Source organism: Cervus canadensis, chromosome 28 (assembly GCF_019320065.1).
Source record: "Cervus canadensis isolate Bull #8, Minnesota chromosome 28, ASM1932006v1, whole genome shotgun sequence".
NCBI lineage: Eukaryota > Metazoa > Chordata > Mammalia > Artiodactyla > Cervidae > Cervus > Cervus canadensis.
Window position 1 is genome coordinate 29,482,693 of NC_057413.1, and position 19,372 is coordinate 29,502,064.

Here is a 19,372-nt window from a genome sequence, read left to right on the forward strand (position 1 = left end):
ATTTAAATTCATGTACATTATCAAAGCAATGTCATGGACTCATAACAAAGGAGATGTGATCTTTGTTAATTCATAATTGAATGTTTGAAAACATCCTTTATAATTTTATATCCCAGTAGTAAACTAAGATAATAAATGAGAGACATGGCCTCACCTGAACCATCCCTTCTCTTGTTTATACACTTCCCTGGATGCTATAGCCCCTTAACTAGTTTCTACAATTCTCCTGTTATTTTGCTCCATGAAGTGAAAGTGAGATTGTTATTCGCTCAGATGTGTCTGACTCTTTTTGACCCCATGGACTGTAGCTTGCCAGGCTCTCCTCTGTCCATGGAATTCTCCAGGCAAAAATACTAGAGTGAGTAGCCATTCCCTTCTCCAGGAGATCTTCCTGACCCAGGGATTGAACGTGTGTCTCTTGCATTGCAGGCAGATTCTTTTACTATCTGAGCCACCAGGGAAGCCCTAGTTTGCTCCATATATTACCGTTAATTTCATATTTCCATGGAAGAACAAGGTCCTGGTGCTCCATAGCCCACCATCTTGTGTCTTGTCATTCAATTTTTAATTCAAAGGTTCACTTTTTATGTTGCATTTTAAGTTCAATCTTTAATTCTTTTTTTTTTCAATCTTTAATTCTTTCTAGATCCTATCACATGTTACTTCTCAGTTAATGTTGGTAATGAAGACAACAGATGTATTTTTTAAAAAATTATAATGAAGAGATAATATATTTTGCCTATATCCCCACTTTATCTTAAAGATTTTGTGGGGAACTTCATCTTAATATAACTTAAATTTAATTGATAGATGGTAGAGCTAGAAGCAGACATAGCACTGGTGTTTATTGCAACAATTGGATGAGGTGGTATTTGAGAATGGTGAAATATGAAGTTATATTCACATCAAGATTTTTAATGAGAAAAATTGTGGAATGTCGACTGAAGTAGTTACAACACTTTAGAAGCACTTGTTGGGGTTAATGCCGACTTGCGTCTTCACTCTGTAACTGTTCAGACTCCCCGGGAGGTGGCCCAGCAGGCTGTGGATGCAGACGTGCACACCGTGGGCGTGAGCACCCTCGCCGCCGGGCACAAGACCCTCGTTCCCGAGCTCATCAAGGAACTCAACGCCCTTGGACGGCCAGATATTCTTGTCATGTGTGGGGGAGTGATACCTCCGCAGGTATTTCCATCTCCTACGTTTTCCAGTCCTGTACTGGGACTGCTGAGTAACAGTAGTTTGTATGTAATTATTTAATTTACTGTATGCTTTCTCTAAAAATGTGTTGCAGAGTTCGAGCCAAATTAGAACCAAATTATTTCCTAGTGCTTCTACTAAGTAAATTCTACAAAAGTGGTCAGTGTTATTTTCTGTTTAGACTATATTATAATTCAGTATGCATGCATGCGTGCTAAGTTGCTTCAGTCATGTCCAACTCTTTGCGACCCCATGGACTGTAGTCCATCCTCTGTCTACAGGATTCTCTAGGCAAGAACATTGGAGTGGTTGCCATTACCTCCTCCAGGGTATCTTCCCGACCCAGGGATTGAACTTGTGTCTCTTAGGTCTACCTGCATTGGCAGGTGGGTTCTTCACCACTAGCATCACCTGGGAAGCCCTCAGTATGCATAATTTAATAATATATAATGCTTCTATGAGAGAGTTGCCTCCCTCCAAATTAGTCACTTAGACAGAGATCTGTCTTCTTCATATTCAGGAAGCACTGATGGAAAAGGAAAGGCTAAAAGTAATAAAATCTCACAACTGGAATAGAGAAGAATGGTGAACACACAGTGAGGCTATCAGTGCTCCCCAGGGAAAATGTGAACATCCCTCATCCTGGCAGTGAAGTCAGTCCTTTAGCTGATCAGTCCGTAGCACTTGCTTCTGTTGTTTCAGAGTTGCTAGCTTGTTCATTTCCTCCATATCCCCATCCCTGAATGCTGCCCTAACTTAGCACTGTATCAATTACATGGCCCTATAAAACCCCCTTTTTAATGAAGCTAATTCAATTGGAATATAGTTTTCTGAGAGCCAAAGACACCTAATTCAGACATAAATGGAATCAGCCTGTCCTGAAAATTATGGCTGAATGGAGATGTGGATTCTAGAACAAGAATAAGGATCCTCTTAGGAAAAGATAAATGGATGCTAGGTAACAATTAATTTATTAAGGAGACAGGGACGCTGTCCATATACAACCTTGTGCTGTGTGTGCTTAGTCGCTTAGTCATGTCCGACTCTTTGTGACCCACGGACTGTAGCCCGCCAGACTCCTCTGTCCATGGGGATTCTCCAGGCAAGAATACTGGAGTGAGTTGCCATGCCCTCCTTTTGGGGATCTTCCCAACCCAGGGATTGAACCCAGGTCTCCCGCATTGCAGGTAGATTCTTCACCATCTGAGTCACCCGGGAAGCCTGTGAATACTGGAGTGGGTAGCCTATCCCTTTTCCAGGGGATCGTCCCAACCCAGATATATGACCTTACCAATCAGTTAAAATAGTTAAGGTATAACCTGGGTCTATTTCCAATCCAGTTTTTAATAATATCAAATTGTGTTTTTACTGAGAATGGAAAAAATATTGAGTTACAAGAACTGTATATGAGATTGCTCCTAAGCATATGACCGTACGTACTACAAAGGCCCCACTGCTATATAGCAGGAACCTGTCAGTGAAATGTGACTTGGTGCCCATGTCTACAGTTTTTCTCCTTCTGCTACAATTAAGAATATAAAATAATGAATGTATACACTACTTAAGAATTGAGAAAATACATACGTATGAGCTTGTGAGGTTGGTTATAATGTGGGACTGGCAACCAAGCTGTGTATTACTTCTTTCTAACAAAGCAATACTTAATGTGGTATAGTCAACACAAAAGTGGTTTCGTTCCCTGGTGGCTCAGATGGTAAAGAATCCGCCTGCAGTGCAGGAGACCCAGGTTTAGTGCCTGGATGGGGAAGATCCCTTGGAGAAGAGAATGCCTACCCACTCTAGTATTCTTGCCTTGAGAATTCCGTGGACAGACGAGCCTCGTGGCTCATCAGATACGACTGAGTGACTATTTAATTTTTATTTATTAGTCAACACAAAGCTGTTTTTGTTAGCACATTTGCCTCTTATTTTGATAAGTATAGTTTATTATTTGAGAATATAAAGGGCTTTAACTCTTTATTACTGTCTGACTATGGAACACTTATATCTGTATTGTGGTTTTAGAGCCCATAATATTAATACCTAAGCTCTTAGGCATTATATTAAAATGTAAGACCCAAAATAATTAGGCAGTACAAAGTAGTGGCATTTTTCAATTGATGCCAGCTAGGATGGTAGGGAGTTTGGGGGAGAATGGATATATGTATATGCGTGGCTGAGTCCCTTTGCTATTCATCTGAAAGTACCACAACATTCTTTTTGGTTATACTCCAATACAAAATGTTCTTGGTGTTAAAAAAAAAACAAATTGAGAAGAAATGCAGGCCTGTATACAAGGGGCTGACATTTCCAAGACGTATATATCATAGAAGTCCCTGGATATTTAAATTACCTAGAACATCTGTGGGTGTTTGCTGTGCTTTTTCCTCATGAGTTTAAAGATGAAGGATCATTTTTTATAATGACACACTTGTGTGTTAATATGGGCATCTTTTTTAATATAATGATATCAGTTAATACCCATGCATTTTTCTCATTACTTGTTTTCAGTAAATATATAAAATGATGCTATTATTCAGCTGAAAGTCTCTTAGCTTTTAAATTAGAGAGCACTAATGTATGGCTGTTAATCAAAATGATTTAACCATTGCCATTGTGGAGCTTATAGCAATAATATATGTAAAGTGCCACTACAGAATTATGGTATTACAAGAATATTACAAGGAAATAATAGAGACAGAAAAGAAGTATTTGGGGGATAATTAGCACGACCATGTAATTTATCATCTCATGTGATCAGTTTTGAGAATAAAAAATGGATACTACTTAAAAGGGTGCTGCAAAAACAAGCAATTCAATTAAAAACTGGGCAGAAGATCTGAATAGACATTTTTTCAAAGATGACAAATGGTCAACAGGTACATGAAAAGATACTCAACATTACTAATTATCAAGGATGTGCAAATCAAAACCACATTGAGATATCACCTCATATCTGTTAGAATAGCTGTCATCGAAAAGACAAGAATTAACAGGTGTTGTTGAGGATATGTAGAAAAGAGAACTCTTATGCACTGTTGGTGGGAATGTAAATTGGTGCAACCACTATGGTGAACAGTACAGAGATTTTTCAAAAAGTTAAAAATAGAGCTATATATGATCCAGCAATTCTAATGCTGGATATTTATCTGAAGAAAACAAAAACACTAGCCTGAAAAGATATATTTGCCCCCTCCCATGTTCATAGCAGCATTATTTACGATATTCAAGACATGGAAATAATCTAAATGTCCATCATGGACATGGATGGATAAAGAAAATGTGACACACACATCCACAGAGGAATATTATTCAGCCATAAAAAAAAAATCCTTATTTTATGACAACATGGGTGGACCCTGAGGGCTTTATGCTAAGTGAAAAAAGTCAGACAGAGAGATGCAAATATGGCATGATCTTACTTATATGTGAAAGAACAGATTGGTGGTTGCTAGAGGCAGCGGGTAGAGGGGAGGTGAAATGAGCAAAGGGGGCCAAAAGATACAGGCTTTCAGTTATAAAACAAATGAGTTCTGGGAATATATGTACAGTGTGGTGACCATGGTTACTAGTACTGCACTGCATATTTGAAAGTTACTAACAGAGTAGCAAGTAACTTTGTAACTGAGGAGTAACTTAGAGACCAAGGACTGAGGACGTTGTTGTTGTCTGGGTGCTAGGCAGTGTCCGATTCTTTTGCTACCCCTTGGCTGTAGACTTCCAGGCTCCTCTGTCCATGAGATCTCAGGCAGGAATACTGGAGTGGGTTGCCATTTCCTTCTCCAGGAGACCTTCCCAACCTAGGGATTGAACCCACATCTCCTGCATTGGCAGAGGGATTCTTGACCACTGAGCCACCAGGGAAATCCTCAAGTACTAAGTAACTAAGAGAGTTACCAAGAGCTCAGTGTTACATGGTTTTCAGTAAATCTTAAAAGTTCTAAACTCATATGTGCACACACAAAATTTTTTTACTTATTTATGGTAATAGATGTTAACTATATCTACCATGGTGATCATCTTACAATGTATACACATATTGAATCATTAGGTTGTACACCTGAAACTAATGTCAGTTATACCTTAAAAAAAAAAAAAAAAAAAGACTCATGGAAAGAAAAGGTATTGCAATAGTAAGCACAAGCCAGGATGTCCTGGAAATATGATCACCCTAGTGAATGAGGATTAGGGCTTTAAAGCATGTCCTAAACTTGATATAGCTCCAAATACGCTGATGTTAAAACAATCTAAAGCCTGGAACAATATTTGTGCCTGGGAATCTTTTTTCACTCAAACTTTGTGTTTAAAACAAACTAACAAACGGCAACAACAACAACAGAGAATTTTTTTCAAATGAGTTAACATGAGTTTGAGCAAACTCCAGGAGATAGTGAAGGATAGGGAAGCCTGTCCTGCTGCAGTCCACGGGGTCACACAGAGTCAGACACAGCTGAGTGACTGAGCAACAACAACAATTTTCATTTATAGAAAATCTAATTCCAGCATGAAGCCAGATTCAAAGTACTGCCGTTCACTAGCGGCAGACAAAGCACCTTGGAGGAAATAAATAGCCTGTAAATCTGAACCTATAATGTGATACTAAATTTAACACAAATCATGGCAAATAGTAAAAATTTAGGTGAGGTAATATGGTTGAGGGTCCAGAAGTTCTCAGCTGGTGGACCGTACAGCTTCCCACCACAAACAATACACTGAGGTATTTGGGAAATGGGCAGAATGTCTTTTATTCTTTTAATGTCTTGGAGTGTAAGGGTTAGGGTTGGGGCAGGCCCAGTCATGGAGGATTTTTTTAGCCCCAAATGCCAGTAGTGTACCAGATGAGAAAGTTTGCGGCACTGAGGATAAAGAAGAAAGGACAGCATTCATTGTCCTTTTGTTTCACTTTCTTGAAATAGAAATATTGTCTCTTCTATTAATAAAATAAATTCTTTCAACAGGATTATGAATTTCTGTTTGAAGTTGGTGTTTCCAGTGTATTTGGTCCTGGGACTCGAATTCCAAAGGCTGCCGTTCAAGTGCTTGATGATATTGAGAAGTGTTTGGAAAAGAAGCAACAGTCTATGTAACATCCTGTTTGGGGGTTAGCTTTTTTCTAATCTATTCTTTCAGTAATAATCAAAGAGGCCATGTCTTCAAATTATTCAACACCTAATATGTGCTTTCCTGAAAGCTTTACATTAAAATACCTGACTTATAAGAATGCTGTCATGCTATGTGTGTGTGTGTACAGTTTTACTTTAATGTTAAAAATTAAAATTATCCTTAAAAACTCTCTATAATACATGCTAAGTACTTTGTCGGAAACTCGAGAGAAAGGTATTATTTTTAACAATCGTTATATTTCTTTGAAATATTTCTTATAAATCGTTTACTTTCTGTTTTAAGAATTAAACAATGCCTAAAGCAATTTGACTAGTTCTATTTTTTCAGTTCAGTTCAGTCACTCAGTTCAGTCCGACTCTTTGTGACCCCATGGACTGCAGAACACCAGGCCTTCCTGTCCATTACCAACTCCCAGAGTTCACCCAACTCATGTTCATTGAGTTGGTGATGCCATCCAGCCATCTCATCCTCTTTCGTCCCCTTCTCCTCCTGCCCTCAATCTTTCCCAGCATTAAGGTCTTTTCAAATGAATCAGCTCTTCCCATCAGGTGGCCAAAGTATTGGAGTTTCAGCTTCAGCATCAGTCCTTCCAATGAACACCCAGGACTGATCTCCTTTAGGATGGACTGGTTGGATCTCCTTGCAGTCCAGGGGACTCTCAAGGGTCTTCTCCAACACCACAGTACAAAAGCATCAATTCTTGGGCACTCAGCTTTTTTTATAGTCCAACTCTCACATCCATACATGACTACTGGAAAAACCATAGCCTTGACTAGTCCTATTCTTTAATTTGGTTTTAATTGATTTAAACACCAGAAGATATAATCCATATGTAAATAAAATAATTATACCTATCTTGGAAAAAATAGTAGGAGTGTTTATGAAGGGACTATATTGTGGTTGTGGTCCTCAGTCAAATTCTACCAGAATTACTTTGATACAGGTATTAAGTCAGACCCGAAGTTGGAATGGGGAGACAGGAAAGAAATAGCAGAAATTCTTCAGGTGACTTTGCTTTCATCTTAGACATGAACATGACCCCCCTGTTATTTCTGGGCTTGGCTTAAGACCCAGGAGAGTGGATCTTCATGAGTAGTCCCTAAAATGAAAGTTCTTAGGCTCTTACTTAGCGTGGCTTCCTCCAGAATGATGATATGAGCTAGGAGTGTAGAAGGGCTATTGTGTATGTATCTGAAAAGACAGTGATTTGATTCAGTCTGAGTCTGGAGACTTGAGAACCAAGGGAGCCCATGATGTAAATCCCAGTCCAAGGGCCAGAGAAGATGCAATGTCTCAGCTCAAATTAGTGAGATGGGAAAAAAGTGGTGAATTCCTTCTTTCTCTACCTTTTGTTTTTGTTCAGGCCCTCAACAGATTTCATGGTGCTCACTCACATTGGGGAAGGCAGTCTACTTTGCCAAGTCCACTAATTCAAATGCTAATCTTATCTAGAAACACACAGACACACCTAGAAATAATGTTTAATCTGGGTACCCCATTAAGTTGACATGTAAAATTAACTATCACAGAGCCCTTTAACACTGCCGATGGAGATGTGCAATTATGTAGCTACTATGGAGGAGGAAATGGCAAATCACTGCAGTATTTTTGCCTGGAGAATCCCATGGACAGAGGAGCCTATTGGGCTACAGTCGATGGGGTTGCTAAGAGTTGGACATGACTTAGCAGCTAACCACCACCATCGAAGATGACAGCGCTCAAAAAAATTTAACAGAATTACCATATCACCCAGCAATTCTACTTTGGATATATATCCAAAAGAATTCAAAGGGACTAAGATACTTGTACATTAATATGTGTGTATTAATGTTCATGGCGGCATTATTTACAGTAGCCAATAGGTGGAAGCAACCCAAGTGACCAGTGACAGATGAATGAATAAGCAAATGTAATAAATACATATAATAGAATACTATTCAGCCTTAAAAAGGAAATTCTGACACATAACAGATGAATCTTGAAAACATTATGCTAAATGAAATACTTCAGTGACAAAAGGACAAATATTGAATGATTTCACTATGTATGCATGCATGCTAAATCATTTCAGTCGTGTCCAAATCTTTGTGACTCTATGGACTGTAGCCTGCCAGGCTCCGCTGTCTGTGGGATTCTCCAGGCAAGAACACTGGAGTGGGTTGCCCTGCCCTCCTCCAGGGGATCTTCCCGACCCAGGGACTGAACCTGTGTCTCATATCTCCTGCATTGGCAGGCAGGTTCTTTACCACTAGCATCACCTGGGAAGTCCAATTTCACTTATATGAGCTGTTATACCTAGAATAGTCAAATGCATAGAGCCAGGAAGTAGAATGGTGTTTGCTAGGGCCTGGAGAGAGCAGGAAATGGGGAATTAATGTTTAATGGGTTCAGTTAGGAAAGATAAAAAAGTTCCAGAAATGAATTGTGGTGATAATTGCACAATATAAATGTATTTAAAGCCACAGAAATATATGCTTAAAAGTGGTTAACATGGTAAACTTTATACTGTGTATGTGTACTGCGTCCTAAGTCGCTTCAGTCATGTCCAACTCTTTGTGACCCGATGGACTGTAGCCCACCAGGCTCCTCTGTCCATGGGATTCTCCACGCATGGAGAATACCAGTATTCTAGGAATACTAGAGTGGGTTGCCATGCCCTCCTCCAAAAGATCTTCTCAGCCCAGGGATCAAACCCACATTGACAGGTGGGATCTTTACCACTAGTGCCTCCTGGGAAGTACTTATGTTGTATATGTTTACCACCATTAAAAATACTTAGGACAGCCCTGGTATATGGCATGTTTTATAAATGTTAGGGTTATTATTTTAAAAGGAATGAATGCTAAGCATGAAACTGGGAAGGTAGGCAGGGGTTGATCTCACACAGAGGCTTGTACAGTTAAGGGATTCAGACTTTATCCTGAAGATAAAGATAATCATATAAGGATTTTTACCAGGGAAATAATCTGATGAGATTTGAGTTTTAGCATAGCAGCTGTGTGAAAGATGCCTTTTAATGGAGGCAAGACTGGAGATAAGAATTAAGAGACTGTTGCAATAATATACTAGAGAAATTCTAAGTATCTAAGCTTATCTGCTTAGGTGCTGTTCAGAGATGGAAAAGATGGAGAGGCTATGATCTTATACTGGAAGACTGAATGGACAGAATCTGTCTTTTATCTAAAAAAAAAAGGAGGCTCTCGATCCTTAGGTATTTGCTGTGTGGAATTTGCTGTTCCATCACTCATTTTAGTTGTTCTTTTGTGGACCCTTTTTAAAAATGTGCAGTGATTTCACGACTGGATACATAGCCCTAATGTCAACATTTTGAATTACAGGATTTGTTTTCTGATTTTTTTGGTCAATATCAGAGCTTTAGAAGCTTTTCTTTCTTTGGACGTGTGTCGGGCTTTAGAATGATGTTGAAATCCTTTCCCTGCAATTTAATGGAAATTTGTGTTTTATAAATATTATAGTAGTAATATCAGAAGTGGAGGAGAGGTTTGAAGAGGCATACTTTCTGAGCAAAACCTGCATGGAAGCAGGAGAGATAAAGTAACATGAAAAAAGGATGAATTCCCCCTCTGATTTCTGTTTCAGAGAGTGGGGAGTTTTGTAACGGAGGTAGTGGGGAGGGTTGATAACAGTTCTAGATCTATATTCACAGACAAGACTATGTCAGATGTAACTACCACCCTCCACCAGTATCTGTAAATTCCCATCCACTTTATGCTATTCAACAATCCTTTTTTAAAAACAGATCCTGGTGGTTGGTGGTTTAGTTGGTAAGTCATATTCAACTCTTTGTGATCCCATGAACTGTTGCCCACCAGACTCCTCTCCACGGGATTTCCCAGGCAAGAATACTGGAGTGGGTTGCCTTTTCCTTCTGTAGAGAATTTTCCCAACCCAGGGATTGAACCCGTGTCTCCTGCATTGCAGGTGGATTCTTTACTGACTGAGCCACCAGGGAAGTCTATGTTAAGGCATAAATGTGCTAGCATAGGCCATGTTTGTTCTACCAGAAGTATTTTTATTTTAAATAAGGGGAAAAAACTTACCAAAGTGATGAATATCTAAATAAACTTATTTTTATTCAATAGACACTCAGTAAAAATGATGAAGATGATGATAACAATGATGACAGCAACTAATGTTATTTCTACCAATTGATAAATCCTGACCCATTTCCAACAATTATGGACCGTGCTTTAGACCATTTGACAAAGATTGATTTTTATAACTAGCCTGAAATTGAGAGATAATATATATATACACATTTGTTACTAAGATACTCTTGTCTAATTTGTGCTTATTATAAAAAAATGTTTTCAGCATTCAAAAGTGTTTTCAAAGAAGATTATTTTGGTTTTCCTGATTAAATGTTGTTTTCTGACTCTCAGATCCTCCTTTCTATTTTATTTTTTCAACTGTGCCTGTAGGTGTCTCCCTAAGTTCAGGATTATTCTATCTCTCTGAAACAATATTTGAAATGATGCCCATTCTGGCAACCCATAGGTGCTATAAACACTCTCAGAAAATCTCTTTGATAATCTATTTAGATACACCTAATGTCATCCTTGGTGACTGAGATCTGTGATAAAACTAAATGTTGGTGATCGTTCATGAACTGTGCTGCATTTGTGCTAACATGATTAGTTCATTAGTAGAAGCTAGAATATGACCTTGAATATGAGATTATTATTGAATTCTATTCAGTAAATCCATCCCTAATTCACACTGACTCATTTTAACTTACTAATTCTTCATGACCTGTTTCCTCCCTCTGCATTCAAACCTCTTATTGTTATATTGACCTTCTGTTACTATTTACCATGAGATTGGAGAGTGATGATAATAAGAGAATTCACACACAACACAGTATACAGATTCCTTTAAAAAAGAGAAATGCAGAATTTAATAACTTCTCTCAGGATTATTCAAATATCCTTTTGATTCTGAGATCATGGACAAAATATCAATTTAGATAAATGCCGTAAATTTATGTAATGTATGCTTCTATTGGCCAATTGTCAAGTTCTAATGTGGTATTACTTTTAGAAAATAAAAATGTGCAAGATTTCCATGAAATAATCAAGCACTAAAATAGCCTCAAGCTTGTAGTAGAGTAACAGTGATGATATTCTCAGATTTTCTGGTCTATCTTTACTTCAAACAGTCTGTCCTATTAGTCTCCTTTAGTTTTCTCATTCTCATTAGACCATATGGTCATCAGAACAATGCTAGTGACAATTTTCTGTCAGATTAAGTGGTTACTTGGACAATAAGTTTTGAAGGACACTAAGCAGATGGCTCTCTTTGCCTATAACGTGCTTCGGTTCAAGGCATCAATACCTCTAAAAATATTCTTCAAAATTGCCAATACATCTGATAAAAGCCTACTATTCATTTTATCATGACTGCACCCCCCTATTGCCTTGTGGCTTCTTCTTCGTCTTTGGATGTAGGGTATCTTTTTTGGTAGGTTCCAGCAGGTTTTTGTTGTTGTTGATGGTTGTTTAGCAGTTAGTTGTGATTTTGGTGTTTTTGTAAGGAGTCAGCTCACATCTTTCTACTCTGCCATCTTGTGGTCAATCCTCAAAAGTCTAATATTCAGTTGAACATTATATTTGTTTCTGAAAGCGTTGACTGAGAAGACCACTGCTAATTCTGCATGGGTTGTGGCACTACCCAACTCCAGAGAGAGGCTTTTACTTTGTAGTCTTGAGTTTTCATAGCCCTGCATACTTGGTATTGCTGTTTTCCACCTTGAAGGGGCGATAATGGCAGAGCCCATGTCAAATGTTTGTCTTAAGGATTAAATGAGATAATGCATGTAACCTGCTTTGAACTGTGCAGCTTATAGTGAAAGACCAATGAATGTTTTCTATAGTAATTATTATACTTTATGCTAGCCTCACTTCTAGCCCTTGGAAATAAAAATAATGTGTACATATGTTGTGGCACTTCTTAAGGAGCTGGTGGCCAGTTTGCAGGAGATAAACTCATAGGAAGATTGTAACTGCATGGTGTCAAGGAGGTCTCAACGTCATTTGTGTGAGAACACAAAATTTCTGACTCTCATCAAAGTCACTATTCAGTTGGGCAATTAATTTGTAGACCAAGAGAAGAAATAATCAACTAGTATGATTTCAAAGATACCACCCCCAAATACACTTTCTTGCATGCTTAGTAGTGCTAGAAATGCCTATAAAAGTAGGCCACATCCTTAATTCCAGTAGGAACTGAGAATAACTGTAAATAATTCTGGGAGACGTGCTGACAATTCATAGTAGATGTTTTCACACACATGCATTTTGATCTGGGAGAGATTATAAAGAAACTAAGAGGTAAAATGGGTATTTATGTGAATAGTAGAATGGGGGGTGGACAGAGAAGAAAGGAAAATTGAGGCACATCTTTTTCTTTTTTTTTTTCTTCAAATTCAATCTTGGTCTCCACCAGAGAACAAACTCAGGCTTGGAGCAGAGAAAGCGCAGAGTCTTAATCACTGGACCACCAGGGAATTCCCAAGCCACATTCTTGCAACTGAATCCCCTAAACAATGGGAAATTGGCAAAAAAGTTTGTTTTTTTTTTCCGGTTACCTGTGTATAACTTATACTCTCATCCACTCTACTATCCCACTATTCCCAGTGGGTTTGCTGAGGCCAAATTTGATTCAAGAACAAGGAGACCCCAACATATGTCCAAAAGGACACTTTGCTAAAGAGAATGTCAACAAGAACTGTGTGCTCCATAGAGAACCAAGGATGGAAAGAAATTATGTATGTTTGAGAATGCTGTATGTACATCTCCTCTATATAGACACATTTCTTCTGTCAAACTCTATTTGCATTAAATAGTTTGAGTATTTTTAACATGTATGTGTGCATGCATATGTGTGTGTGTGTGTGTGTGTGTGTGTGTGTGTGTGCGCGCGCACACCCAAGGGTGAAAAAACCTCTTTTACTTCTTATCTTTGCTGAGGGGCCACTAAATGGTACTGAAGGCGTGCAGGTGATGTGGAAGCAAATTAATTAATTGTGGGTACTGATGGGTATAAAGCTTTCTATTTTTAATTTTTTAAAAAAATTTAATAGTACACATTTATTGAGCAGCTTGGGTGTGCCTGCAGCCTCTCCAGGGTCCCTGGGAAATGAATGATGATAAGACAACAGAATCTAAGTACCCTTGGCCTGTGTGCCCCAGGACGTTAGGTCAGGGCCGTTTGGTCCCCGCTGGACCCCTAACAAGGTGCAGGGCACACAGTAGGGCTCTCCAAGTGGTCCCGGAAAAAGCACGGGAAGCGAAGTGCCGCGCCCCGCCAGGCGGGAACAGACCCGGCGTGGCCAAGGCGTCTCAGGGCTTCCGGGATCCCCCCCTGCGGCGCGGGAGGCCTGGAGGAGGCTCCAAGACAGGCTGTACCCACGTCCTGGCGTTCCCCCCGGGGCCGTCGCAGCTCAAAAGACTGATTGCGGTGAGTTAGCCGGGTTGGGGTCTCTGCCACTAGCCCCGAAGCTCTCTCACCCCGCCCCTGCGCCTTCAACACTTTTGGCTCCGATTTCTGGCACCTTCCAGGTTCTACCTGCAGGTCTCCCCTCTTCTCCATCTTTGGTTCCCCGCGGCCTTTTGCAACCTTTAGCACCATACCCTGCACTCGCCTTCCCATTTCTGGGCGCTCCGTCCCAAGTGGGTCGGCGGGGGCTTCTGAATCCTTGTAGCCTATCCCCCGAACCTGGAGCATCCCTCCCTGTGTTGCCCAAACCTTTCCAGATTCCTGGACAGCAATACGGTAGAAATGAGTATTTTCCACAAGACTCTTGTACAAGCACAGGATTTTATTAGACGAGAGAGCCTGTGCACAAGGGAGAAGAAAGCAGGGGGAAGGAAAGTGCCAGGTCCTTGGGGCAAGATGCTTTTATAACACATGGAAGGGTTTGTCTCACAGTCACTGGTAATTTCCAGAAATCGTCATACTTCTTTGATCAGCCTCAAGGGGCTCCAGGGGTGGCTATCAGGAGTGGAGAGTGCTTCTGTGGGGGGAAAGAAATGCAGGAGAATTTTCTGCAAGAAAGCACAGGAAGAGATAAGGTGAACATCTGTAGTGGAGCTTTTTGTCTTGGGGCAACTAGGTATACTCATTAGTGTAACAGAGATAAAGTTAATCTTTTAAGCCTGTTTTTTTCCCTCCTCTGGGACTCAGGCCCCCCAGGGTCTTTATTCTTTAGCTTGCAAGGCCTATTTTGCCCATGATCTTTCCTGGTGCTTTCCCAAAATATCTGTGCTCTTGTATTCCTTTCTCAAATGTAGTCAGCGACTCCACCAGAGCCTGGGAAAGCACTCCCCAACCTCACTCTGGGGACTTGGGCTGGGAAGGGGTGGCATCAGGGCAGAGGTCACCCTCTGGGGTCCTCTATTTCTAAGATTCAGATTCCAATATGAAAATACATTTCTTTTTTCTTTTTGTTCTGTTGACCAAGAGGCTTCTCTAGGTGTGTGGCATTTAAAAAAAAAAAATATTTACTTTTTTTTTGACCTGTAGTTGGCAGACAATGTTGTGTTAGTTTCTGGTATACAGTAAACGGATTTTATATATATATATATATATATATATATATATACATATATTCTTTTTCAGATTTTTTTCCATTATAGGTTACTGAAAGAAAGCGAAAGTGAAAGTCAGTCAGTTGTGTCTGACTTTTTGCGACCCCATGGACTACAGTCCATGGAATTCTCTAGGCCAGAATATTGGAGTGGTAACCTTTTCCTTCTCTAGGGGATTTTCCCAACCCAGTGATCAAATCCAGGTCTTCCACATTGCAGGCGGATTCTTTACCATCTGAACCTCAAGGGAAGCCCAAGAAAACTGGAGTGGGTAGCCTATCCCTTTTCCAGCAGATCTTCCCGACCCAGGAATCAAACCAGGGTCTCCTGCATTGCAGGCAGATTCTTTACCAACTGAGCTGTCAGGGAAGCCCTTATAGGTTACTATAAGATATTGAATATAGTTCCCTGTGTTACACAGTAGGTCCTTAATTGCTTATTTACTTTATATATAGTAGTGCTTGTGCTTCGTCCCTCAGTCGTGTCCGATCATTCGTGACCTTATGAACAGTAGCCCACCAGGCTCCTTTGTCCTTGGGATTCTTCAGGCAAGAATACTGGAGTGGGTTGCCATTTCCTTCTCCAATATATAGTAGTATGTATATGTTAATCCCAAATTCCTAATTTATCCATCCCCTCATCCCCTTTGGTAATCACGTTTGTTTTCTATATCTGTTAGTCTATTTCTGTTTTGTAAATAAGTTCATTTGTATGATTTTTTTAGATTCCACATGTAAGTGATATCATATGATATTTGTATTTCTGTGTCTGACTTACTGCACTTCATATGGTCATCTTTAGGTCCATCCATGTTGCTGGAAATGGCATTATTTCATTCCTTTCTTAATGACTGAGTAATATTCCATTCAGTTCAGTTCAGTCGCTCAGTTGTGTCTGACTCTTTGCAGCCCCATAAACCACAGCACGCCAGGCCTCCCTGTTCATCACCAACTGCCAGAGTCTTCTCAAACCCATGTCCATTGAGTCGGTGATGCCATCCAACCATCTCATCCACTGTCGTCCCCTTCTCCTCCTGCCCTCAATCTTTCCCAGCATCAGGGTCTTTTCCAATGAGTCAGTTCTTCCTATCAGGTGGCCGAAGTATTGGAGTTTCAACTTCAACATCAGTCCCTCCAATGAATACCCAGGACTGATCTCCCTTAGGATGGACTGATTGGATCTCCTTGCAGTCCAAGGGACTCTCAAGAGTCTTCTCCAACACCACAGTTCAAAAGCATCAGTTCTTTGGTGCTCAGCTTTCTTTATAGTCCAGCTCTCACATCCATACATGACTACTGGAAAAACCATAGCCTTGACTAGACAGACCTTTGTTGACAAAGTAACATCTCTGCTTTTTGATGTGCTGTCTAGGTTGGTTTCCTTCCAAGGAGTAAGCCTCTTTTAATTTCATGGCTGCAGTCATCATCTGCAGTGATTTTGGAGCCTCAAAAAATAAAGTCAGCCACTGTTTCTACTGTTTCCCCATCTATTTGCCATGAAGTGATGGGGCCGGATGCCATGATCTTAGTTTTCTGAATATTCCATTATATATACACACACACACTCACATACATACCCTTTTGAGGCTTTTATGATTGTGTACCCAGGAAGTAGATTCTCCGGTCAGCCTCAGTTAATCATGTCCAGCTGTGGAAAGAACATGGACTTGGGCATTAGATTGACCCAGGTTCTAGTTTATTGTCTTTCCAGATGTTGGGTGGTAGGTCACTTCATCTACTTGTCTTGCTGAGCCTCAGTTTTCTGTATACTTTAATGCCCATTTTGAATGTTTTGTATATGAACACAGGTCTCAAAGTAAACAGTGAAGAATGTTAGTTTCACTTTCTTCAGGGAGAGGGAGAAAACTCAATGTGGTTGTCCAAGAAGACAGTGGGCACAATTTTTCATTCATTAAGACTGGAAGGAAAAAAAAACCAGATTTTCTACTTCACCTTGACTACTAAAGATATCAAAGAACACTGGTACATAAAATATGATATTTATTTAGTCTGTTTACAAGGTGTGGATTTGTGATATATAGAAATCTACAGCAACTAAACTGAAGTAGGTTCTAAAATTGGATTTGTCGCCTTGTCAATTTAGAAACAATATTATGAATATAAGTGACAAAGTTTGAAGGAAAGGCAACAACATGCCACTATGCTAGCTTTCACAAAACCTAATTTTCCACGCAATCTCTAGTGCATTAAAAAATGAAATGTAACATCAGTGTTGAAGGGTGTCTCCAGATGGCCTTTTATTAGCTTCTGAGAAGGCTGCTTTTATTCTCCATGAACTGTACACATTGCTCAACAATTCTCACGTTTATATACAATAAGCTATCACTGTTCACAAAATACTAAATGCCAGTTGGAGGGCTGGTCCCTGAAATATTTTTTGAAAGGTCGTGTGCAAGGCAGAGTTTGCACGATCCCAAATCTGGATTTGCTCTATTTATTTGAAGGTCAGACAATGTTGGTTTGCAATCTTGAAAACTTGGTAGATGAAATCTGAAATTGGCTCTTATACACAGAGGGCAAAGAGAGAATGCAGAAAGAGGTAGATCACTTCAGATTGGTAGGTAGCAGTTTTAATAAGTAAAGGAACTTACAAATGAGATTTGTCTTGGAAGAATGCAAGATAAGTAGATCTTCACACGCATCCATCAGTCTTCCAAATTTATAGAGGCCTTGATTGGGTTCAGTCGTGTATTCAGTCCAGATGGTCTCAACAACACAGTGCTCTTTCAAGAAATGTCCTTGAAAAATCTCCTGAGCACATTGCAACAGCTTAAGAGAAGTTCCTTTGTGAGGGCAAGTCAATTTTTAAAGAATACTGAAGGTAGAGAAAATGTTTAACTTCACTTTATTTTAGTTTATAGAAAATCTGTGCTGTTTTCATGAGCTTCCCAGCTCTTTTTCTTAGCACTTTGCAGCACCTCTCCATGTTTCTAATTGTATCACTTTCATAAGGATCTGCTTAGAGCAAATATATTTAGGGTTTCCTAGCGGTACAGATTTAAGGAAAAAACAAAATAAAACTAGAAAGATGTTGAAAAGTTAGGGCTAAATAACTATATTTTAGGTCACATTTTGGATAGAACCTAGATCTTGACAATGTGTTTATTTACATGGTTATTAAGGATTTGACAGCCAGGTCCATAAGCACTTGATCTCAGTAGGAGAAATTGAGGGTCACAAAGAACAAAATATGTAGTGAAATGGAGGCCAAGGACTCTTCTGACCAGATCATGACAGTTCTCCAAAGGGGTCTACATGAACCATGGGATGTGTCTCTCTCCACTCATACTCGTATCAAATGTGCATGGGTCTTTAAGAATATGGCACCCTGGCCGATATCCATCCTGGCTGGTTGGTGTTCATGTCAAATGATCTGGGAACAAAAATTCACTTTGTAGGAAGAAAATGAATTCTCATTAACAGTGAACATCTCATATGGAGGGAGAAGAGAGCTAAATAAAAGACTGTGGTGTCTTACTCTGTAAAATCTGCCTACTTTCTTTTATCTTCCCTCAAATGTTCATGAGATATTGAGCTTCATGTTTCTATCAGAGCATTTACTAATTGGTGCTGCATTAGACTCTGCTCTCAGATCACAGAGACTAAGTCTAATTCACATTGATTTTCTCCACAGTCTAACTTTACACGAAGAGTAAGTGCCCAATAAATACGCAGAATTAAACTTCTCAGTTGGTCTTGCATTCATGATCCCTGTCTGAAAATTTACCCTTTCATTGGCTACTCATTTTTTCGTGTCTGCTCATTCCCTCTTCTCCTAGACTATCTGCTAATTTTCGGTGGTGATGTACCTACATGATCCTGATTTCCCTGACTCAGTCTCTGACTTTTATATCTTCATTCCAATTCCATATGATCCCCATGATTTATAACTTTGTATACTAGTAGACTTATAAGGTTGAAGGAGGCTTAATTTGTACTATATTACTAACCTTTTTCCATATTGAGATTCAGTTTCCTCCTTAAAAATATGGAAAGGGCAATTTAATCTATTTTGCAGGGTCATGTGATGATTAAATGAGGTAATTTATTCAAAAGGGTTTTGTGAACTGTCAGTCACCAAAATGGTATTATTGTTAACAGTCAGTTGTAAACTCCTTGAGAATGAAATGCTCCTGGTCTTGTGTGACAGATTGTGTTGACTGCTCATGTGTATTGTGAGCTTCTTCCCGTTTCCTTGCTGGCAGAATCCTTCTCCTGCTGTCGAGGCTGAAAATGTCTAAATATTCCCTTTGGCGCGTCTCTGGCAGCTAGAACTTGGTCAGGGGACCTAATTCTAGTCTCTTAAGACCTGAATGGAGATCAGCTCTGTGGTTCCTGGGCAATATTTAACTCTCTGATTGCAAGAAATGCATGGAAACAAAATTTCCGGTTTTCTGCCTGGAGCTCTGATGGTTATCT

At 39.6% G+C, this 19,372-nt stretch overlaps 1 protein-coding gene across 4 annotated transcripts in view; it reads left to right on the top strand.

Moving 5' to 3' along the window:
• MMUT (methylmalonyl-CoA mutase) overlaps nt 1–6,628 on the top strand; it is a 33,084-nt gene extending 26,456 nt beyond the window's left edge. For all 4 annotated transcript variants that reach the window (XM_043450098.1, XM_043450099.1, XM_043450096.1 and 1 more), the window contains exons 12-13: nt 1,018–1,185; nt 6,159–6,628. In XM_043450098.1, coding sequence (XP_043306033.1) covers nt 1,018–1,185; nt 6,159–6,287 — 297 coding nt within the window. In that variant the 3' untranslated portion in view covers nt 6,288–6,628. The remainder of the gene's footprint in view (nt 1–1,017; nt 1,186–6,158) is intronic.
• Nucleotides 6,629–19,372: the final 12,744 nt, after the last annotated feature.